The 21,091-nt window shown below is 45.5% G+C and overlaps 2 protein-coding genes across 2 annotated transcripts; one reads left to right on the top strand and one right to left on the bottom strand.

Moving 5' to 3' along the window:
• Positions 1 to 2,903: 2,903 nt before the first annotated feature.
• On the top strand, positions 2,904 to 6,314 carry DYNLT4 (dynein light chain Tctex-type 4). Its single transcript, XM_075183996.1, has 2 exons — positions 2,904 to 2,924; positions 5,551 to 6,314. Exon 2 carries the CDS (start codon positions 5,572 to 5,574, stop codon positions 6,283 to 6,285), a length of 714 nt encoding a protein of 237 aa, XP_075040097.1. The 5' UTR covers positions 2,904 to 2,924; positions 5,551 to 5,571; the 3' UTR covers positions 6,286 to 6,314.
• A 2,606-nt stretch (positions 6,315 to 8,920) lies between these two features.
• Positions 8,921 to 19,459, bottom strand: PLK3 (polo like kinase 3). The gene is made up of 15 exons (XM_075181615.1): positions 19,230 to 19,459; positions 16,890 to 16,997; positions 16,210 to 16,326; positions 14,870 to 14,999; positions 14,702 to 14,789; positions 14,507 to 14,602; positions 13,650 to 13,848; positions 13,443 to 13,569; positions 12,991 to 13,100; positions 12,631 to 12,751; positions 12,440 to 12,523; positions 12,124 to 12,286; positions 11,875 to 12,004; positions 11,128 to 11,238; positions 8,921 to 10,908 (listed from the first exon to the last, which is right to left on the bottom strand). The coding sequence occupies exons 1-15, from the start codon at positions 19,386 to 19,388 to the stop codon at positions 10,714 to 10,716; spliced, it is 1,938 nt and encodes a 645-aa protein (XP_075037716.1). The 5' UTR covers positions 19,389 to 19,459; the 3' UTR covers positions 8,921 to 10,713.
• Positions 19,460 to 21,091: the final 1,632 nt, after the last annotated feature.

Raw genomic sequence — 21,091 nt, 5'->3', positions numbered from 1 at the left:
CTGCATATCTGTGTGTGTCTAGCAAAATGAAAACATGAGGTATTAGTTCATATTTTGATCAAAAGACTTAAGTCTGCATCCCACGTCAAGGGTACCTCATTATATGCAGGTCCTACACTGACCTATATGCTTTAAACACTATTAAAATGCAGTTAAAATCAGATGCACTCACCTCCCAGGTATAGGGGTTTACATCTAGCAAGGGCTGGCTTGTGAGCCACACCCAAATGTGCCTTAAATAGGCTTGATGGACAGCTGCTATGACAAAAAGGCAATATTTTGAAACAAAACCAGAGAAAAATAAGCCCGCGCTCGGTATATCCCACATTACATATGGTACCAGCTGCTTGGCAACAAGCCCGCGCTCGGTATATCCCATATTGTATGTGGTACCAGCTGCGTGGCAATATAAATGCCCATATATGTATACAAAACAGAAAGAAATTTGTCAGCGCTTATCCATTTAACTGCATATCTGTGTGTGTCTAGCAAAATGAAAACATGAGGTATTAGTTCATATTTTGATCAAAAGACTTAAGCCTGCATCCCACGTCAAGGGTACCTCATTATATGCAGGTCCTACACTGACCTATATGCTTTAAACAGTTTAAAGCATATAGGTCAGTGTAGGACCTGCATATAATGAGGTACCCTTGACGTGGGATGCAGGCTTAAGTCTTTTGATCAAAATATGAACTAATACCTCATGTTTTCATTTTGCTAGACACACACAGATATGCAGTTTAATGGATAAGCGCTGACAATTTTCTTACAATTTGTTAGCAGCCAATTAACCTACTAGTATATTTTTGGAGTGTGGGAGGAAATCGGAGCACCTGGAGGAAACCCACGCAAACACGGGGAGAACATACAAACTCCAGAGATAAGGCCATGGTCGAGAATTGAAATTATGACCCCAGCGCTGTGAGGCAGAAGTGCTAACTACTGAGCCACCGTGCTGCCCCTACTCTTATTTATAGCAACATTTCATTCCACAAGTTTTTTTCCTATACCAGACATCAAACAGAGATCTAGGGGCCAACGCTGTGACTGTATCCTGATGGGTTTATATGTTATTATATCCTTCTCATCATTACACAGAAAGACACCAACGGAAGTAATATTTAATTCATTCATTCTGAGCGTTACGCCAGTTTGCGCATCTTGCATGTGCCCATGCAGATATGTGCGCTACCCTGCGCCTGGAGAGGTGGGACAGGGCAAGACGGAGCTGTCCCAACGTAGCCTGAGTACAGTAAGGGCGTATTTGCACTATTGTGAATGGACGCAGACTGGGGAAAAGACACATTTACGGCCGAGAAAGCCGTATTATTTGCGGGTGGTCAGGGGCAGGAGTCCAGCACAAGTGATTGGCTGTTTACGATGACATCTCTGTTGCTGATTGGTGCTTCCTTTGTCACTCAGGCATACATTATACTTCTGTGTGACTGCTTAAAGAAAATTATTTCTTTGTTTGTGCACAAGACGGGGGGTTGTCTCTGCTGTATTAGAAAGGTTTTTCAGTGGTATTGATGCCTAATAGTGAATGCTTTTGATGCACATAAAACCAATGAATAAATCCTGGTCGTCCCTTGATTTACCCCCGTTTCCCACAACCTCAAACCCAGGTAAATTTTAAAATAAATAAATAGACAATTGTGTGGGTGAATAGTAATCGAAGACTTGTGCCTTTTTTCACTACCCTTCAACTTTCAGTATTTCACAATCGATGTTATCAAATAGTAGATTACCTATTATTGTTACCACAATGTTCTATTCAAGTGTAAGTTAGAATCCTTCATCATCATCCATTTATTTATATAGCGCCACTAATTCCGCAGAGCTGTACACAGAGCTCATTCACATCAGTCCCTGCTCCATTGGAGCTTACAATCTAAATCCCTAAACACACACACAGACTGAGAGAGACTAAGGACAATTTAATAGCAGCCAATTAACCTACCAGTATGTTTTTGGAGTGTGGGAGGAAACCAGAGCACCCGAAGGAAACCCACGCAAACATGGGGAGAACATACAAACTCCACACAGATAAGGCCATGGTCGAGAATCGAACTTGTGATCCCAGTGCTGTGAGGCAGAAGTACTAACCACTGAGCCACCGTGCTGCTTGTGTGTATTGTATGGATAAAAACATGGGAGCAAGTATACATAAGCGTCTGTGTTGCAGATGCATACGTCTCAGCATATGGAACGTAAATACAATATTTATATGCCCGGCGCTCTTTTTTAGCTTAAATTATGCCCATTCTGCCACTTTGCTTCTGACTCTGCTCCGGTGTCTATTACTGCTGTAAATGGGATTTGATAATTCCCCCCAAAAAAAGCATAAATTAAAATAGTCAAAACAAATGACCAGTCTGATGTGAATCTTGTAACATATCGAAGATTATACATTTCATAGTCAATGGTCCACTATGAAAGAGACAAGCTGATTTGACCTTGAAATGACATTGACATGAACGGAGGGGGACTGTTGCTAGGCAGACTATGCTTTAACTTTGTAGAATTAATCCTCTAAGTATCAAAGTCATCTCTGCAAATCGTAAACATGTTTTAACTTGCTACAGACCTCTCTTATCTCCTGCTGGTGCCACGGAGTTCCCTGGCAGGTGCATTTATCACGGGTCAATGTGCAGCCTCATGTCTGAATATAGAGTTATATATTATATATGGTGCTGTGGAGAGGAAGCTGCAGGCGATCGTTATGTGATACAATGTATACTTTATTTTTTCTACAACTCTGAAAAGACAAACGCTCCTGTTATGAATACACGTCCCTAAGTCCTGAGGTTTATTGTTACTAAATGTCCAATGAAAGGATTACTGATGAGATCTTGTTTCTTCACAGGGAACTTGTTTGATATTTCTTACGTCTGCTTTGTAGAAAGTCAACATCTTGATAAGTATTTATATTTCTTACCATTATTATATGTAAACGTTTCTATAAATATATTTTACACCTTGTGTTATAATGTGTCTTGTAGTAGATTCGAGGATCTATATTTAAAGGAACATATTGACATTATCTGTTACAATAGTTGTAGAGGTTGAACCAGTATTTCCCTTCGGGCTGGGTCAGTGTTATTATTAAACACAAGTGATGTTTATACACCAATCAGTCACAACATTATAACCAGTGACAAGTGAAGTGAATAACATTGATTATCTGGTTACAATGACACCTGTCAGAGGGTGGGATATATTAAGCAGCAAGTGAACAGTCAGTTCTTGAAGTTATGTGTTGGAAGCAGGAAAACTGGGCAACGTAAGGTTCTGAGTGACTTTGAAAAAGGACCAAACTGTGATGGCTACTCAGCTCACCTCCTCTCAGTCCCTCTGCCCTCTGTCTCCTCTCACTTCTCTCCTCTCCCCTCAGTGACTCTCAACCTGTCATCCGTGCCCACCCTCTTGGGCCATAGTTACCTGCCTGTACTCACTTTCCCCCTCCCTCCCTCTCTTTCATGCTGTGCCTGAGCCCCCAGAGTTATAGTGCTTACTGTTACTTGTACTGTGCTGTTTCACCTTGTACTGTGCCATTGTTTGTCCTTGTACGGCGCTACGGATACTTTGTGGCGCCCTATAAATAAAAATTAAAAATAATAATAATAATGGCTAGAGGACTGGGTCAGAGCATCTCCAAAACGTCCGGTCTTGTGGGGTGTTCCCGGTATGCAGTGGTTAGTATCTACCAAAAGTGGTCCAAGGAAGGACAACCGGTAAACCGGTGACGGGATTATGGGCACCCAAGACTCATTGATGCGTGTGGGGAGTGAAGGCGCCCATCTGGGCCAATCCCACAGAGGAGCTACTGTAGCACAAATTGCTGAAATAATTAATGTTGACAGAAAGGTGTCAGAGCACACAGAGCATCGCAGCTTGCTGCGTATGGGGCTGCGGAGCCACAGACTAGTCAGAGTGCCCCTACAATGTGCACGTGAGCACCAGAACTGGACCATGGAGCAATGGAAGAAGATGGTCTGATCTGATGAATCATGTTTTCTTTTACATCATGTGGACGGCCGGATGCATCATTTAACTGGGGGAGAGACGAACCAGGATGCACTACAGGAAGAAGGCAGCCGGCGGAGGTAGTGTGATGCTCTGGGCAATGTTCTGCTGGGAAACCTTGGGTCCTGGCATTCATGCGAATATTACTCTGACATGTATCACCTACCTAACCATTGTTACAGACCAAAGCCACCCCTTCATGGCAGCGGTATTCCCTGATGACAGCGGCCTCTTTCAGCAGGATAATGCACCTGCCACACTGCAAAAAATTGTTCAGGAATGGTCTGAGGACCATGACAAAGAGCTCAAGGTGTTGACTTGGCCTCCAAATTCCCCAGATCTCAATCTGATCGAGCATCTGTGGGATGTGCTGGAAGAACAAGTCCGAGCCATGGAGGTCCCATCTCGCAACTTACAGGACTTTAATGATCTGCTGCTAACGTCTTGGTGCCAGATACCACAGGACACCTCCAGAGGTCTTGTGGAGTCCAGGCCTTGATGGGTCACAGCTGTTTTGGCGGCATGAGGGGGACCTACACATTATTAGGCAGGTGGTTATAATGTTGTGGCTGATCAGTGTATATGTTTAACCCTTTAAATAATATCTTTATAAAGTGTGAGTTCTGATGTCATAGCTTCAGTGCTTATTAGACATACTTTTATATAATGAGGAATAACGCACACCCTGCTATAAGTTATTGCAGATATTCAGATTTCTGGGAATTGTATAAAAGCATTTCTTCTACAATCTTGTGACACAAAACTCATCTATGATATATGATATGAATATCCATATAATTTACAATAGAGAGTCCATATCCCTCATATATTTAAAAGAGTACCTTCCAATAACCATACTTCATATTCCACCAAAACTATTATAGGTCTAAGCAGGGCCGGATTAAGGGAATGGAGGCCCCTGGGCTAAGGGGGCCTCCATTCCCCCTGAGGCCCTCCCCCCCGGCACTTACCTCCTTCTCCGGCGAGCTGTACGCTATTTACTGAGGAGATCTTGTGAGAGTGAGACTCACGAGATCTCCTCAGTAAGGAGACTACAGCGCGCCGGGGAAGGACCGCAGTGAAAGTGCTCAGCAGCACTGATCGCGCCGCCCCCACCCCCGGCCGATCAATACTGCTGCTGAGCACTTTCAAGGGCCCCCTGGATGCCATAGGCCCCTGGGCTGTAGCCCAGTTAGCCCTATGGTTAATCCGGCCCTGGGTCTAAGTGTTCGTTATATTACCCAACAGGTCTCCATAGTTGTAGTATTTACAGTAAACAGCAGGATAGTATTTAGCGTTGATGCTGCCCTAGGCATGGAGTTAATATGCCCTAATTATAGACTGTGCCACCCATATGCTCGTGAAACTCTATCCACCACCAAACATTATTTTGGGGAGAAATCGGTGGTTTGTAAAGATCAAATAAAACAAAAAAATTAAAGTAATACAAATAAATACATTTATTATTTAGTGTAAATACAATTGTGGTCAACAGAAGAATCAATGATTGTTGTTTTCTAGCTTGCAGAACAGACCAGGCTAATGGCGGGTACTAATCCATCGCTGTCTGAGGAGGTCCTGGCCCAGTTATCCCAGGCGGCTGGTACAGAAGGACCAGACCACTCTCTGACAAAGTCAGGCCCTCTCTCCAGGCGCCGGAGCTCCCACTCCATTGAAACGACCCCTCGACCACTAGTGCGGCTGAGAAGCATAGATGAGCGCCCCCTGATGTATTCTCGCAGGAATTCCGTCGTCAGCAACATGAACGTTCCGTTCTCCCGCAGGAACTCTTTCTGTGCCGTGGGTCCAACCAAGCGTCTGTCCCTTGGACCATGGGCACACTATGGGCGGGTGAGTTTTTCAGGGCTACCCTTGTACCAACCCATCAAGGAAGTTCAGTACGAGAACACGTACAAGACTGGTCCAGACCAAGGATGCAGGTTCAACCCTGGCGGGGCCCAAAAAGCTCTGGAGACCATTTTGGGAAACTACTTGGTGGACACCAAATACAACCCACTGACCAGCAGCCAACTGACCCAGAACCTGTCTGATCTCATCCGCAGCAAACTCAAAGAACTGTGTCCTAACCGCTACAAAGTGGTCTGCAACGTCTTCTTGGGGCAGATGGGCCACCAAGGGATAAAGGTGGTCAGCCGCTCGCTGTGGGACCCCCAGAATGATAACTTTGTCTCTGCGTCATTTTGCAATGCAACATTATTTGCTGTTGCCATGGTGCACGGATCTTATTATGAATAAATTTGATGGATGAGGAGAGGACTGGGAATCAATGGGGCTACGCAAAATAAAGTGTGTGTCTAAGTCAGGCCTGTCCAACCTGCGGCCCTCCAGGTGTTGTGAAACTACAAGTCCCAGCATGCCCTTACAGCTATCAACTGGTTGTCTACCAGCAAAGCATGCTGGGGCTTGTAGTTTCACAACACCTGGAGGGCCGCAGGTTGGACAGTCCTGGTCGAAGTCATTCCATATAATAGATGTACTGTATTGTACCATATAAAGAAATTTATGGAAATTAAAGTTTATTATGCCCTTGTTAGTATGAATGGTCTCCACTCGTAATGGGGTTGGCAGAACCATAGCCACAACAAAAAAATATGTTGATCCAACATGTACTCTGCTTATATAATTTAAATTTAGTCTGAATATTTCCGCACTCTGCGTCCTCTAATGCTTCTTACAGGGTTAATAACTGTTCCCTGCTGTGGACTTCAGAACCACATATAATTTTAGGTTAAAGTAATAACTTACATGTACTCTGAGCTACAGTTTCTTCTACAATGTATGTTACAAACTTGTGAAATCTCTGCCAATGGTATTATCAGCAGATGTCTGGTACTTACAGATTATACACCAACCAAGGAATCATTTGTTTCATGTGAAACCATTTACTGTTCATGTTTGGTAGAAAGGAGTCGTTGAATTTGAGACAATGACATCACAATTGATAAAATGTACAGGAATTAATTGAATTCAGAACACTCAGGATGTTCAATGTAACAAACATCCTATAACATTTTATTACACGTACATAAGAAAATAATCAGTTATAATGTGAATATTTTACATATAGGTGATGTCGCTTCAGCATTGTCGTCAGTGTTTTCAGCGGCCAGTAGCCGTTTGGAACAAACAGGCAAATAGCATCTGAATATTATTGCTACTTAAATATATTCCTCTGTATTACAGTGGGGGGCCCATGAAGCAAGATTAACACATACCAACGAGGAATCTTTAAGATGAAATGTGTAGGGTGAAAAAGAACCTGCCCAAATGGTTTTTTATATTAGACTAATCCAAGGAGACTAAGCTGTAATAAAAATACTGCCCTGGTCCAACCTGAGCTAATTCACCAACTTCCCAAGGGAGCAACAGCAAAAGGCGATCAGAGTTATTTCTGGAACAAGTCAATTTCTTTGTATGCGTTATATCCTATAGTCAGCATATAGGCCTTTAAGTACTATACTAGGATTTCTTTCCTGTAACTCATTACACAGCTAATATAAATTATAAAAAGTGGAAATACATATATACACAGACCTTCTGGTAAGGTGATAAATCATTCTTCTCTACATGCTCTGCATTGTGTGTATATTTTATACCAATTTATTGTATTTGACCCCTGAAGTTAGAGGAGTGTGAGGAAAGCTGACAAAACAGACTATTAAAGGACAAGCGCATGGCACAAAATACTTCCAATCTTTCTATAGCCCCCTCTCCCAGTTCATCTTGAACCCAACCATTTGCCAAGCATCTATGAATATTCACGAGTATCGAGTGAGGACATCCCACATACTGGCAGGAGCATGCTCAGTGCGGCCCCAGGACACATCCTGGGGGACTGCAGCCCAAAAATACGTTTATGTGATACAGGATATTAGACTAGGCACTAATGAAGCAGGAACAGATATCAATGATTAAGTATTCTCTGCATAGTTCTGGATTATAGGATGGGGATAATAGAATAGCTCTAAAGTTGTAATATATATACTGTGCCATTTGTCCAACATTAACGAGAGGTCGGAGTGAAGCAAAGTGGAGAAGGCAAACAATGGACTCTAACAAGTGTTGAGATTTGTAATCAATTTCTGTGACAGTAAGTCACACTTCCCTTAAGATCTACATTAATTACACAGGGGGACATGGGGTTAGAGTCTAATTAGGCAGCCCGATTACTGAAGATCGGATAGTTCTGGCTAGGGGGTGGGCCAGTCTGTACAAATCTAGCTGTGTAATTGGATGATGGCAGATCGCTGGATACAAGAAGTTGTATCTACATATAACCAGCGCCAGTGCTAGGGTCCTTGGCGCCCTAGGCACACTGAAAATCAGCGCCCCCCCCCTTTAAAAATCACCCCCCCCCCCCACCGCGGGTACCCTGTTAAAGAAAAACATGGGGAGGGAAGCACCAACTTTATCTTACCTGCATTAAGCTGCTCCTCTGCTCTGTTTTCTCCCCTCCACTCACAGACACTGTTGGGCCGTGATGATGATGTCACGCCCGACAGTCAGTGAGCTGAGGGGAGAAGACAGAGCAGAGGAGCAGCTTAATGCAGGTAAGATTCAAAGCCCCTTCCCCCTCCCTCCCCGTGGATTTCTCGCAGTTTTAAACAAGTCATTTTTTTTTTTTTTATTTTGAGGCGCCCTGCAGAGACCGGCACCATAGGCAATTGCCTAACCTTGCCTAATGGGAGCGCCGGGCCTGCATATAACTAGTGTTACTGGTATTCTAATGTCCCTGCTGATTTAGGGGCAAGGCCCACACTGTCAGGTCCTTAAATACATGTTTGCAGAGAGTCAGACGTGTACACTTTATCCTCTAGGTCAGTGTAAACTTATAACGAAAGTTTCAGCCATGTAAACTACAAACAGGTAATGCATTTGTCAAACCAAATTTATTTATTTGTTGTTTTTGTATAAAACAGTTTTATTTCACTTCCCTGTTCAAGGTGATTTCTAAAGAAAAAAAAAATTAAAAATAAATACAACTTTATAAATAAAACATAAATAAATGTTCTAATTAAACAATGAAATAACACACAACAGCTTTATTAGAGCCCCAAAGAAATTTAGTGGGGCCGGTACCATGAAACCAAGGCTGGAATTTTAACCACCTGAACTCCGCAGGCATTGGGGGGGGGGGGGGGAGGGGTTGTGAGAGGAATCTGTCAAGTTGCTGATATCAGCAGATAGAGTCCTCCGTATGTAGCGTTTAGGAAAACCATGGGTGGGGGGTGGGGGTGGGCAACTTAAAGTGCTGTGAGGATTTCAGCACCATTTAACGGTATAAAAATGGTGCTCAGGATTCACAAATCCAATCCTGGTCTTGGAGGGGTCTTTGGTAAAAAAAAGCTACATTACACCATACCATTGTGTTACATTTTTTGGTGAGAACAAATATGTAGATTTTTGCCTAGAACAGCAAACTCCAAAATAAAGTTTAACTTTGGTAGTAACTTAGTGCGATAGTGAATGAGGGGTGCGATAGTGAATGAGGGGTGCGATAGTGAATGAGGGGGGTGAACACGCGCCTGGGACCAAACTTGCAAAGGTAGATTGGAAACAGTGTTGGAGGAGACTACACAATCCGGACATGGGGCAACAACTAGATTCTTGTGATGAGTACACAGATGTACCCCAAGCTTGTCATGAGTGGCAGGAAGTGTCACTGACATGGAAGACCAGATGAGACGTGGGGAGCAGATATATTCCAGCCTTTGCTGTACTACAACTGTGGGCATTTTAGGACTTGTAGTTCAACAGCCAGAGCTGCCCAAACCTGCTGTACAGTATAAGCTCCTGAAGTGGATGCAACAGCCTGTGGCTTTAATTCAAACTCACAGGCAATATCCTCTTTCAAACTCGATCAAAGACATAAACAGCAAAACATTGCACCAGGCGGGGGGAGAGCGAGGGTCCTACTGACTGTCACAGGAGCAGCTGCCGGGCAGTTCACCCAATACACTTTGGAATGTCTGAATGGGGCAGAACTGCTCCCCCCACCGCCCGGCAGCTGGCTCTATTGTGTGACGGACAGGGGAGGCTCACTTTAAACAGCCACAATAAGATCTACAGAGAAGGGGGGAGGCAGCAAGTCAACAGCTCAGCTGACGTGTAGATGAACACAACGGGATTAATCCAGTCACCGAGCCGCCTCGTACCACTGATCGGCTTAAACCATTTGCCTATAGAGTCAGAGTATCACATAATAGATTCCCTTTTAGAACATGCTGGCCACAGAGCAGTCAGTGTGGAGGACCCGACCGTCTTGCTGTCCCAAAGTGTTCATCCCATAACCCCGATTGTGGTAATAAGCACCTCCGTGTGGCACCAAAGAGTTTTTCGTGTGCAGATAGTGGGTACAGTTAGCAGCACTTTCTGGCCAGTATGTAATAGGAAATTAAAGTCACTACACTTAGTAGTTTCATGTTTCAAGCACCAATGATCCATTGGATTGTATCATAGGAGTGAAGGGCCTGCGACAGCGCTCCAGCCTCTCCTTAGAGCAGAATTCCAAATAAACTGATAAATTAACATAACCGCAGATCTCTGCCCCATCCATACCCCTGGCAAAGATGTCAAGTCCAGTTGGCGGATAACCCCCATTGATGGTAAAGTGCCCCCCCCCCCTGTCAGTCAGCACCCAGAGCAAGGGGAACGCAGGGCAGATTAGGATTCCACCTTCTGCTGTAGAAGCTTCAGACTATATTTCAGGCGGTGGAACATGTCAGAGCTGCAGCCGTTTTCCCGCAAGGAGCTGAGCAGGAACGTCTGGGAGCTACGGTCCCGGTTGATGTAAGTGACCAGATAGACGTCCTGAGGTTTGCTGAGGATGAGTTTAGTGTGATCATTGTAGAAATTCACCTGAGGAAGAAGCAGAGATGGAGTTAAACCCAGATACAAGATTCCCCTAAATCTCACTGCATTAATGATAACTTGACTTAGAAGTTTAGGAAATGGGAACACCAAGTTATATGGCCTCCAAAACATACAGTGCTTCCCCTTTAAGATGCATTTCATTATCTGGCATTTAGAGAAAGGTTTCCAATAAGCGAGTTTCTCAGATCTGCAGCGTTGGCTCACCTGGAGGGTTCCGTTGTTGAACAGCATCAGTAGGGCGTGTTCAGTTTTCACCCACTGCAGAAGCAGCAAGAGGGGCTGACACCCCTCATCCTGACAGGGCAAATCCCCTCCCTGCGGGCACAAAAATTGGTTTTAGTCAGAGTTTGGGGGCAACATTGCGCAGCATTTAGATAAAATATTTCTGTATTAATCTCATCGCCATGTAATCTATTTCTCACTAATTTCTGCTGGATTTTAAGAACTGGTTTTGTGACATTCCTGGAGTGTGAGCCCCAGAAACCAGTCAGCAGTACCAGGAATATGAGAGCGACTTCTTACAACACCCTGAGACTTATCCTGGTACAGATACCTTTCCTTGTACAATACTAATCGTAAACTAGGGTGTATAACAGCCTCGTCCAGATGCCAGCCTGACATAGTATGTCAGCCTGGTCACTGGCATCCACAAGACTGTTAGTGACCAGTTACTGACCACTCTCCAGACCAATGACCTGTTGATCAGCTAAAGTCACTGTGTACAGATCACCATCTGCAGAGTCACTGAATACTACGTGTACAGAGAGGGTCACGTAATCAGATTTGCATATATCCTCACATGACAGCTATGCAAATCACAATATTTGCAATGCAAATGTGTGCCAGTCAAATGTTCTCAGCCAGACACAGGTAATCAAGAAGCCAAGGACTGACAAACGGAGTCCTCAGTTACCCCCACCCCTGAGTGTCAGTGAGGGGCAGTACACTCACCTTCATCAAGTTCTTCTCCATGTACGTGGCAAAGTACTGCAAGACGCTCATTTGGCCCTGAAGCTGTTCCGGCACCGCTGTAACCGGGAACACAAAATAGCGGCTGTTTGTCAGATTGTAGTGGACGTTCCTGAGTAGAAGAGAACAAATTCTGTTACATAAAACCTCAGGGTTTATAGAATAAATGTTTGAGTGATTTACTGATTGTTGTGCCCACTGCATGGGCAACAGGTCATGCCAGGGACTGACCTGCGGGTTGCTGGTAGCACCATGTGTGTGCCATTGTTGAAGAGTACCCCGATGCAGCGGTTGGACAGCTGGTATCCAAACCCGTACTTGTTAGAGTAATCCACCCATTTGCTCACCCACGTGAAGTTCTCATGTCTAGAAAGAGGAGCCGGCTTCCCCTCACCTGTGGGGGAAAGAGAAATTCATGTTTTCAGTTAGGTCAATCTGTCTCACTGCTATTCTGGGACTTGTAGTTCTACAAAAGCTAATGAGTCACACCATAGGCTGAAAGGCACTAACAGGAGTTCGAATACCCCATGAGAAATAACAGATTTACCTGTTGGCATTGAAGACAGACAGTCTTTGATGACCTCGAGGGCAGTTTCCATAACACCTGACGCAGTTATACAGTCTTCGAACGCTGTGGAGACGATTATAGCCGCCATTATAAACTCACATTGCAGGAAGTATAATTGTGCACTGAACCAGTAAATGCACATGTCATAAATTAAATTAATGATCACTTACCATCACTGCTAACCAGACTCCCACGAATCGACTGTGAGACAGACTTCCCAGAAGCCTCTTCTGTCAGAGTCTCTACAGGACTGTAAGTGCCAGTTAGGACATGGCCACTGACTGGGGCAACCTGCAGGGAAACAGTGCAAGAACAATAAGTCCCAATAACAGTATCAACCAATATATAGTGAAACGTGTGTATTGCTAATAAAAAGGCTCTGAAAACAGGAGTTTCATTTTTTGGGTTCAAAAGCTGCAACAATGTCAGACTCTCAGGCCTGTGCGCTCTACAAGTTTTGGACCCGGATACTCTAACCAAGACAACAGCATCATCATGGACAGCTTAGAACCAGACACCAGGATACCAACCTCATTTCCATCCACGGTTTTGTAGCTCAGCTGTCGGCAGATTGAGGTTTTCATCAGACCAGTTACCAACTTAGAAATGTCTTCCTTCTCCTCCGAGGGTCCCTTCTTAGCTGCAAGAAGAAATCCAGATGTTTGACAATAGAAGCAGATTTCATAAATTCTCTAGAAAAACCCCAATCTTGGCCAAGCAGAGTCCAGTAGACAACGCTCTTCCCCAGATACAAGTTCAGAATCAGCCCTAGTGGCAAACATGAGATCCCACACAAGTGTCTTGAGGCCACACTGGATATGTCACTAGAAAGAGCACATATTGTATAATTCACCAGCATTCATTAGGTTACAGGCGTAATGGTCCACATGTCATAGGGAGCAGATATTAAACTGTCCCCCACAAAACTTTACTATATTCACAGAGACAGATCATGTTCTTAGGTCAAGTGGCTACAACTTACCTTTGGATTTGCTTTTGCCAAACAAGCTCTTAGCGACTTTGGTGAAGAGACTCTTGGCGGGATTGGGTGGGTGCAGCTCTGGGACCATCACACAACTACTGGGGGGCAGTTTGTCCGGAGTGTAGCTCTGAAGGAGAACATACAAAGTTAGATAAGTCCTTTCCCCTCTGCTGCTTAACACAACCAGCTCTGGTGGGGCAAACGCACCTTCGTGAAGAATTCATGCTCAAGAATTTGGTCCAGTGTTAGACGCTCGCTGGGGCAGCGCTTCAAAATCCCCACGATGAGCTGTTTAGCAGCAGAAGACAGACAGGCCGGGAGAGTGTATTTCACCTGCTTGATACAGCGATAGGTTTCCTTCAAGTCAGAAGTCTCAAACGGCGGAGTGCCGCACAGCAGTGTATACCTACAGGAGACAACACGTTCAGTCTCCATGCTCAAAGGCCTAAAACTCCTTCACGGGACAGGCAACAGCACACAAAGATTTCTTAATGGTTTGTCTCCTTTATTGGGTCCTAGAACATGCAACGCTTAAGATAACAGTAAACTAACCCTACATTGTGTAGTTACAGAAGTTTGGGAAGTGGGGCAGGGGGTGAGTAGAGGAAAGACGTCTGTTATACATAGATTGAGATAATGTAACACGCTCCACTTAACACCTATGCAATAACTAGGTCAGCAAACCACAAGAGATTATGACACTAGGAACATGTATTCCACAGAGGCTTCTTGTGTTTGTGTAATATCTACATGCATCTTCCACTAACAATTAGTGACCCTCACACCAAGGACCCACAGGCACAAGTTAGGGATTTTTCAAGCACAATATAGACCCCAAACAAAAAAAAACCCCAAAAAGGTTTAATGCAGGAACTGAGAGTTGCATAACTGACAATATGTCACTGGTTTCCTGTGTGACATTAATCACTAGCTGCTCGTTTTTGTTTTTAATTTCCACCCCGGCCACCAAACCCACAGTTATTTCCAGAACATAAATAAGCTCCTTTCTCTTTTAATGTGCATCTTGTAGCTGGTTATAGGACAAGAGGCAGCAAAAAACTCACATAACACATCCCAGGGACCAGATGTCTGATTCCGGCCCGTGACCGTGTCTGTAGAGAACTTCGGGGGCCAGATAATTTGGAGTTCCACATATTGTTCTAGATATAAAAAGAGGGACAGTTAGAGAACAGAACACTTATATAATCTTCAGATATTACAGTTTAAGACCAGTTCCTGAGTGAGGACCCTACACTCACTTCTTCCGCTGATCTGGGGGTTCCAGTCTGGCCGCCAATCCAAAGTCACCAACTTTCAGCTCCATGTTCTCATTGATAAAGAAGTTACCTACAGATAAATTATACAGAGATCAGAAATTTACCTCTGAATACAGAGTCTGTTACGTCAGTGTGGCAAACTTGACGTACCTAGTTTGAGGTCCCGGTGAAGAATGCCTCTTATGTGCAGATACTTGAGTCCAGAAATTATTTGCTTCAGGTAATACCGGACTTCAGGTTCAAGGAGAGTGTGACGTGCTTTCCAGATATGAGCGAGAGACTGTAGAAAGGAAACAGCTTTAAATAACAAGCCCCAAAGGCAAACTATCAGCTCTGCACGAACAAAGAACCGGAGGAAGAGAGATTACTTTTAAATGGAAACAAGATATTGGAATGGAAAGTATTCAGCAACAATCACAGCACACAGGTGTCACATGTGAAACCAACTTTACACATGAAATATAAAGTTTGGGTTACAGCAGTTGCATTCATGTCATTAGTAAATTCCAGTCATTTTGACTAAAATATATATATTATATAGAATTGCTGACGTCACTGCCCCTGCCCCATGTATGAATCCGTCAACACACGGCATTTCTGCACAGCAAGCCTGCCAAGAGGACAGTCCTTCTGTGTCTGCTCTCAGCCAAGTTAAGAGGGAGGTGCTTGTCTAATTGCAGCAGAAGACTAAAGTATACTATTCATGTTAAATTGTGGCCCTAATTTAACACTTAAGTCCCCAGTATGGAATTCGAAGCGTCTCAGTGGATACAATGTTACATAAGTTTTATCTGAGAGTGACCCCCCCCACCCCACCCAAAGGCAGCAGAGTGTAAAGCTCTGCTTGGGGTATGAACCAGCTACACAGTAGAAGCCTTTGTGCACCAGACGACATCTGTATGTGAAGTCTGGAGAGATTCATAGCTACAGAAAGGGATGGAATTTATTTTCGGACACAAAATATTACAAAGAGCCTTCGCAGGCAGCTGCAGTCCGTACAGCTGGTTGTCATTGCCCAGAACACAGGTTAGATTACACATTCCCTGCAGAGGAGGGGCCGGGATCTTCACAAAGGGGGATATTCCTACAAGCTGCTTCCACCTGGCCATCCACGTTTGTCTATAAACAAAGGATGCATTTGAATAAGAGCAGAGACTTTCTGCACATCACTATATACCCTACACCAAGGTGCCCCAGGGCTGCTTTACATGTTGCAAGTTGCAGAATTTATTGGGAGGTGGAAATATTCTCGGCACAAACTGTACTTGGTGGCTGCACAGTCATAGTGAGAGCAGCAGGGAGATTCAAGTTGCTGAAATGCAGATTTACAGAGCTCAGGATGCCGGGTGTTAGGTGCTGGATGACAGACTTTTGCTAGTGTATGAGTCAGACAACGAGAGTGATACCAGAACAGTCAGTTAGAGCCAATATTACTGTACAGTAATCAGCGAGAGCAGAAAACTGTATAATCTGAGAATTCAGATACTCACTTTACGGCTGCAGAGCTCAAGAAAAATGTAGATGTTTTCAGAGTCCTCGAAATGGTGAGAGAATTTCACGACATGTTTGTGATGTAGCTCTCTGTGCAGATCTATTTCATTTACAATCTGTCGAGGAAAGCAGAGCACTTAACATATAGATTACTCCAAGAGGACCAGCCCAGATCCCCCACCTCTCCAGGACAAGAACAGACCAAGGTTTACACTAGCTCATTTCCTGATCAAAGCTCTCACTTGGGGCCAAAACAGGTTATTTCCAGGGGTAGAGGTGTCTTCCTGGATGTCAGAAGGAAAAATTGAAAGCACCTCTGCACAGAAAATAAAACTGCAGGACACGCAACACCAATAAATCACAGGCGTGCCCCAGCTAGACTAAGACGTGAATGACCACGTTTAAAGGTTACGGGATTCCTAGGACACAAATAAAATACCTTCTACACTTTTATTGTAGTCACAGAAACTAAATGTAAACTTGTTACAAGTCTATAAAATCAGGGGGTGATTCAGCACATTGTAAAGACAGGTGTTAACCCTAGATTGGCCAAGCAGGGTTGGATTTCAGCTGCTGCCTTTAACAAAGTTTGCACAATGCTCAATGGAGTTTTAGGGGTCACAAGTTTTGTGCAACAATCCCATCCATAGATCTTCAGGGGCCCTTGTGCATCACTCACCTTTTCACGCTGGTGAGGTTTGGAAACACGACTGTGTGGAATAACTTTCACAGCAAAACTTTTATTAGTGGAAACTTCAGTCATCTCATAACATCGAGCGAATCCGCCCTGAAAGAAAAACGCCACAAGGTCAGAAACATTTGGAAACGAAACTGTCGTCCTTTTATAGAAACACGTTAAATCTAAGGTGCAAGAGTTAAGTTTACTCTGTAGAACGCGGGGATCAGTCATGCACAATAAAGGGGGGACAGCTGGAGTAATATTAGAGGCAGTAAGGACAGAGCCATTTTAACACAGTTAAAAATATGCAGATTTACAAAAGGATTATTTTATTATAAACAGAATTCTCTCATGGAGTCCAACCAGCAGTGTTAATACAACAGTATCTACAGCATTCTGGTGCTGTCTTACGGCCAAGCAGGAAGGTATAAGATGAATCAGAACTGGCCGAGTGGACACAGCGGGGGGGGTGTGTGACTCCTCAGATACACAGTACAAATTCATCCTGCCGTGACCGATAATTAATGCCGATCCCAATACAATTTAGGATGAGGAGCTCCCACTGTTCAAAACATTTAAAGAAACCTTGTCACTCTTAATAAAAGAAAATACCTACACAAAAAACAAATAATTTCATCATATTGCAAGATCTGCAAAAACTTTAATTGACCACAGGCTGTCAAGGGCAACAGATTAATAGCCATTCAGATCCATCAACAGCTGCAGATTGCAATCCACAAATACAGATCTCTCAGGAATCCAGTCCAGCATGCATCATGCAGAGATGGCACATTGCAGGCTAACAAAGGGATAGGAAATGGGTGTCAGAATTCGCAGCAGAGTGTAACGCACCAGACCAAACCCTGCTCTGAAGCCTGACAACAGGCCATGCAATGCCGTCTCAGGAGGAAGAAAGCACAAATTCTGCTTCTATGGCACCTCAGATTGTACGTTGGAGGATGGGCAGTGTAAAAAGGGAGAATAAAAAAAATGAAGCATCTAAAGAATGTTCCTCACCTCCTATCAGACAGGCACAGCCTAGTTCAGGTACAAAGGGAAAGCTCATGACTCAGGGAAGGCTGTTTCTTAGACAGTGATCCAAGGATAGGACTCAAGGATGCCAGTTATGTCTGAGCCTGCCAGCTACATACCAACAAATCCACTCACTACAGACACCTCACACACAGAGCTAATATAACACCAGTCACACTGAGCTCACTCAGTGTCCCACTGCAGGATAATGCATTACTGGGCACAAGCACTGAGGTGTTACATAGCCAATAATTGACCAGCTGTGTAATATCTACCAGTCCACAACAATACCATTTATGTATGAGATGCATGAACACAAAGGGCTACAAGTCTCCTCAGAATACAGCATGCAGGGAATTTACAATCAAATCAGGAATATTCCATGAATCTGCAGCCAGAACAGTATTAAAGCAATGAAACAGCCAACATGCATCCAGGAAGCTCCATACTAAATCCACACTCTCGCCAAGCAATTATCCTTAGAATACATAGAAACCAGAGGCTGGGACAACACCACATACAGCCAATAAGGGACACTGCAGAGAAGGATAAGCCTGGTGGGTACAGAGGCTCATACAGACACATTGGTATTCCTGGCTTGTCACCAACATAGTGACTCCTACTATCAACACCATTAATAATGCTCTGACATTATCCATCACCCTGCAGAGCACTGCACAATATCAGTAATTACTGGAATAATCCACACAGCCAGGAGGATCCAAGTATCAGAGTCCAGGCACTGCAGAGATTCAGGATCCCAGCTGTCAATCACAACACACATAAGAAGCGGCTCTGCAGCAGATTGTGTATTGCAGAACCCTTTATAGCGGTGCCATCCAGGAGGGTCTGCTACAGCAATGCCCCAAAGACAATATAGATATATTTGTAGCATTTTGTGGGTTACTGTATTCCCCAAAGACTAAAACACCCAGAGCTGACACCTCACACAGCGCTTCACCTATACAGTATATTAAATATATAGTTATATTGGATTTGTGGGAGGGGGTATCTTGTCACCCCCTATCCCATGACGATACAGGTATTACAGTATTGGGTCTGGGGGTCCCACCTCACCCCCACCCTCAGGGGCTATAACACTAGGTCTGGGGGGGTCTCACCTCGCCCCCCACCCTCAGGGGTGATAACACTGGGTCTGGGGGGGTCTCACCTCACCCCCAGGGGCTATAACACTAGGTCTGGGGGGGTCTCACCTCGCCCCCCACCCTCAGGGGTGATAACACTAGGTCTGGGGGTCTCACCCCTCACCCTCAGGGGGTCTCACCCCTCACCCTCAGGGGGTCTCACCTTGCCCAGCAGACGCCCCTTCCTGTAGCTCCGACCACTCAGGGGGTCAGTGATGACCTTGCAGGGGCTCTGGTGCCCGGGCCGGGGGGGCTCGGGTTTGGGGGCAGCCAGCAGGCTGGTCTGGAAGGGATGTGACTGGATATAACACGCAGACTCCATGTCCGGCTCCGATCACCCATCCACAGCCCGAGCTCCGCTGTACTGTCCCCGCCGCCCGCACCGCCCGGACCTTTATGAATGGGGGCGTGACGTCACGCGCATGCGCAGTGCCCGGGAGGAGGGGCGTGGTCTGGGAGAGCAGAGGACCGGAGCCACGTGTCCCAGATCCCGACACTGATCCCGGCGCTGATCCACCACAGTGATCCCGACACTGATCCCCACAGTGATCCCGACACTGATCCCGGCGCTGATCCACCACAGTGATCCCGACACTGATCCCCACAGTGATCCCGACACTGATCCCGGCGCTGAACCACCACAGTGATCCCGACACTGATCCCGGCGCTGATCCACCACAGTGATCCCGGCGCTGATCCACTACAGTGATCCCGACATTGATCCCCACAGTGATCCCGACACTGATCCTCACAGTGATCCCGACTCTGATCCCGGCGCTGATCCACCACAGTGATCCCGACACTGATCCCCACAGTGATCCCGACACTGATCCCGGCGCTGAACCACCACAGTGATCCCGGCGCTGATCCACTACAGTGATCCCGACATTGATCCCCACAGTGATCCCGACACTGATCCTCACAGTGATCCCGACTCTGATCCACCACAGTGATCCCGACACTGATCCCCACAGTGATCCCGACACTGATCCCCACAGTGATCCCGACGCTGATACACCACACTGATCCCGACATTGATCCCAGCACTAATACACCACACTGATCCCGACACTGATACACCACACTGATCCCGGCGCTGATCCACCACAGTGATCACGACACTGATCTCCACACTGATCCCAACACTAATACACCACACTGATCCCGACACTGATACACCACACTGATCCCGACACTGATACACCACACTGATCCCGACGCTGATCCACCACAGTGATCCCGACACTGATCCCCACAGTGATCCCGGCGCTGATCCACCACAGTGATCCCGACACTGATCCCCACAGTGATCCCGACTCTGATCCCGGCGCTGATCCACCACAGTGATCCCCACAGTGATCCCGACACTGATCCCCACAGTGATCCCGACTCTGATCCACCACAGTGATCCCGACACTGATCCCCACAGCGATCCCGACACTGATCCCGGCGCTGATCCCGACACTGATCCCCACAGTGATCCCAACATTGATCTCCACGCTGATCCCGACGCTGATACACCACACTGATCCCAGCACTAATACACCACACTGACCCCGACACTGATACACCACACTGATCCCGACACTGATCCCAGCACTAATACACCACACTGATCCCGACACTGATACACAACACTGATCCCCACACTGATCCCGACACTGATACACCACACTGATCCCGACACTGATCCCCACACTGATCCCGACACTGATCCCAACACTTATACACCACACTGATCCCAGCACTAATACACCACACTGATCCCAGCACTAATACACCACACTGATCCCAGCACTAATACACCACACTGATCCCGACACTGATACACCACACTGATCCCGACACTGATTCCCACACTGATCCCGACACTGATACACCACACTGATCCCGACACTGATCCCAACACTTATACACCACACTGATCCCAGCACTAATACACCACACTGATCCCGATACTGATACACCACACTGATCCCGACACTGATACACCACACTGAGCCCGACACTGATACACCACACTGA

Source organism: Mixophyes fleayi, chromosome 8 (genome assembly GCF_038048845.1).
Source record: "Mixophyes fleayi isolate aMixFle1 chromosome 8, aMixFle1.hap1, whole genome shotgun sequence".
NCBI lineage: Eukaryota > Metazoa > Chordata > Amphibia > Anura > Limnodynastidae > Mixophyes > Mixophyes fleayi.
The sequence above is the reverse complement of the archived record's forward strand: the minus strand, read 5'-3'. Positions and strand labels throughout refer to the sequence as shown.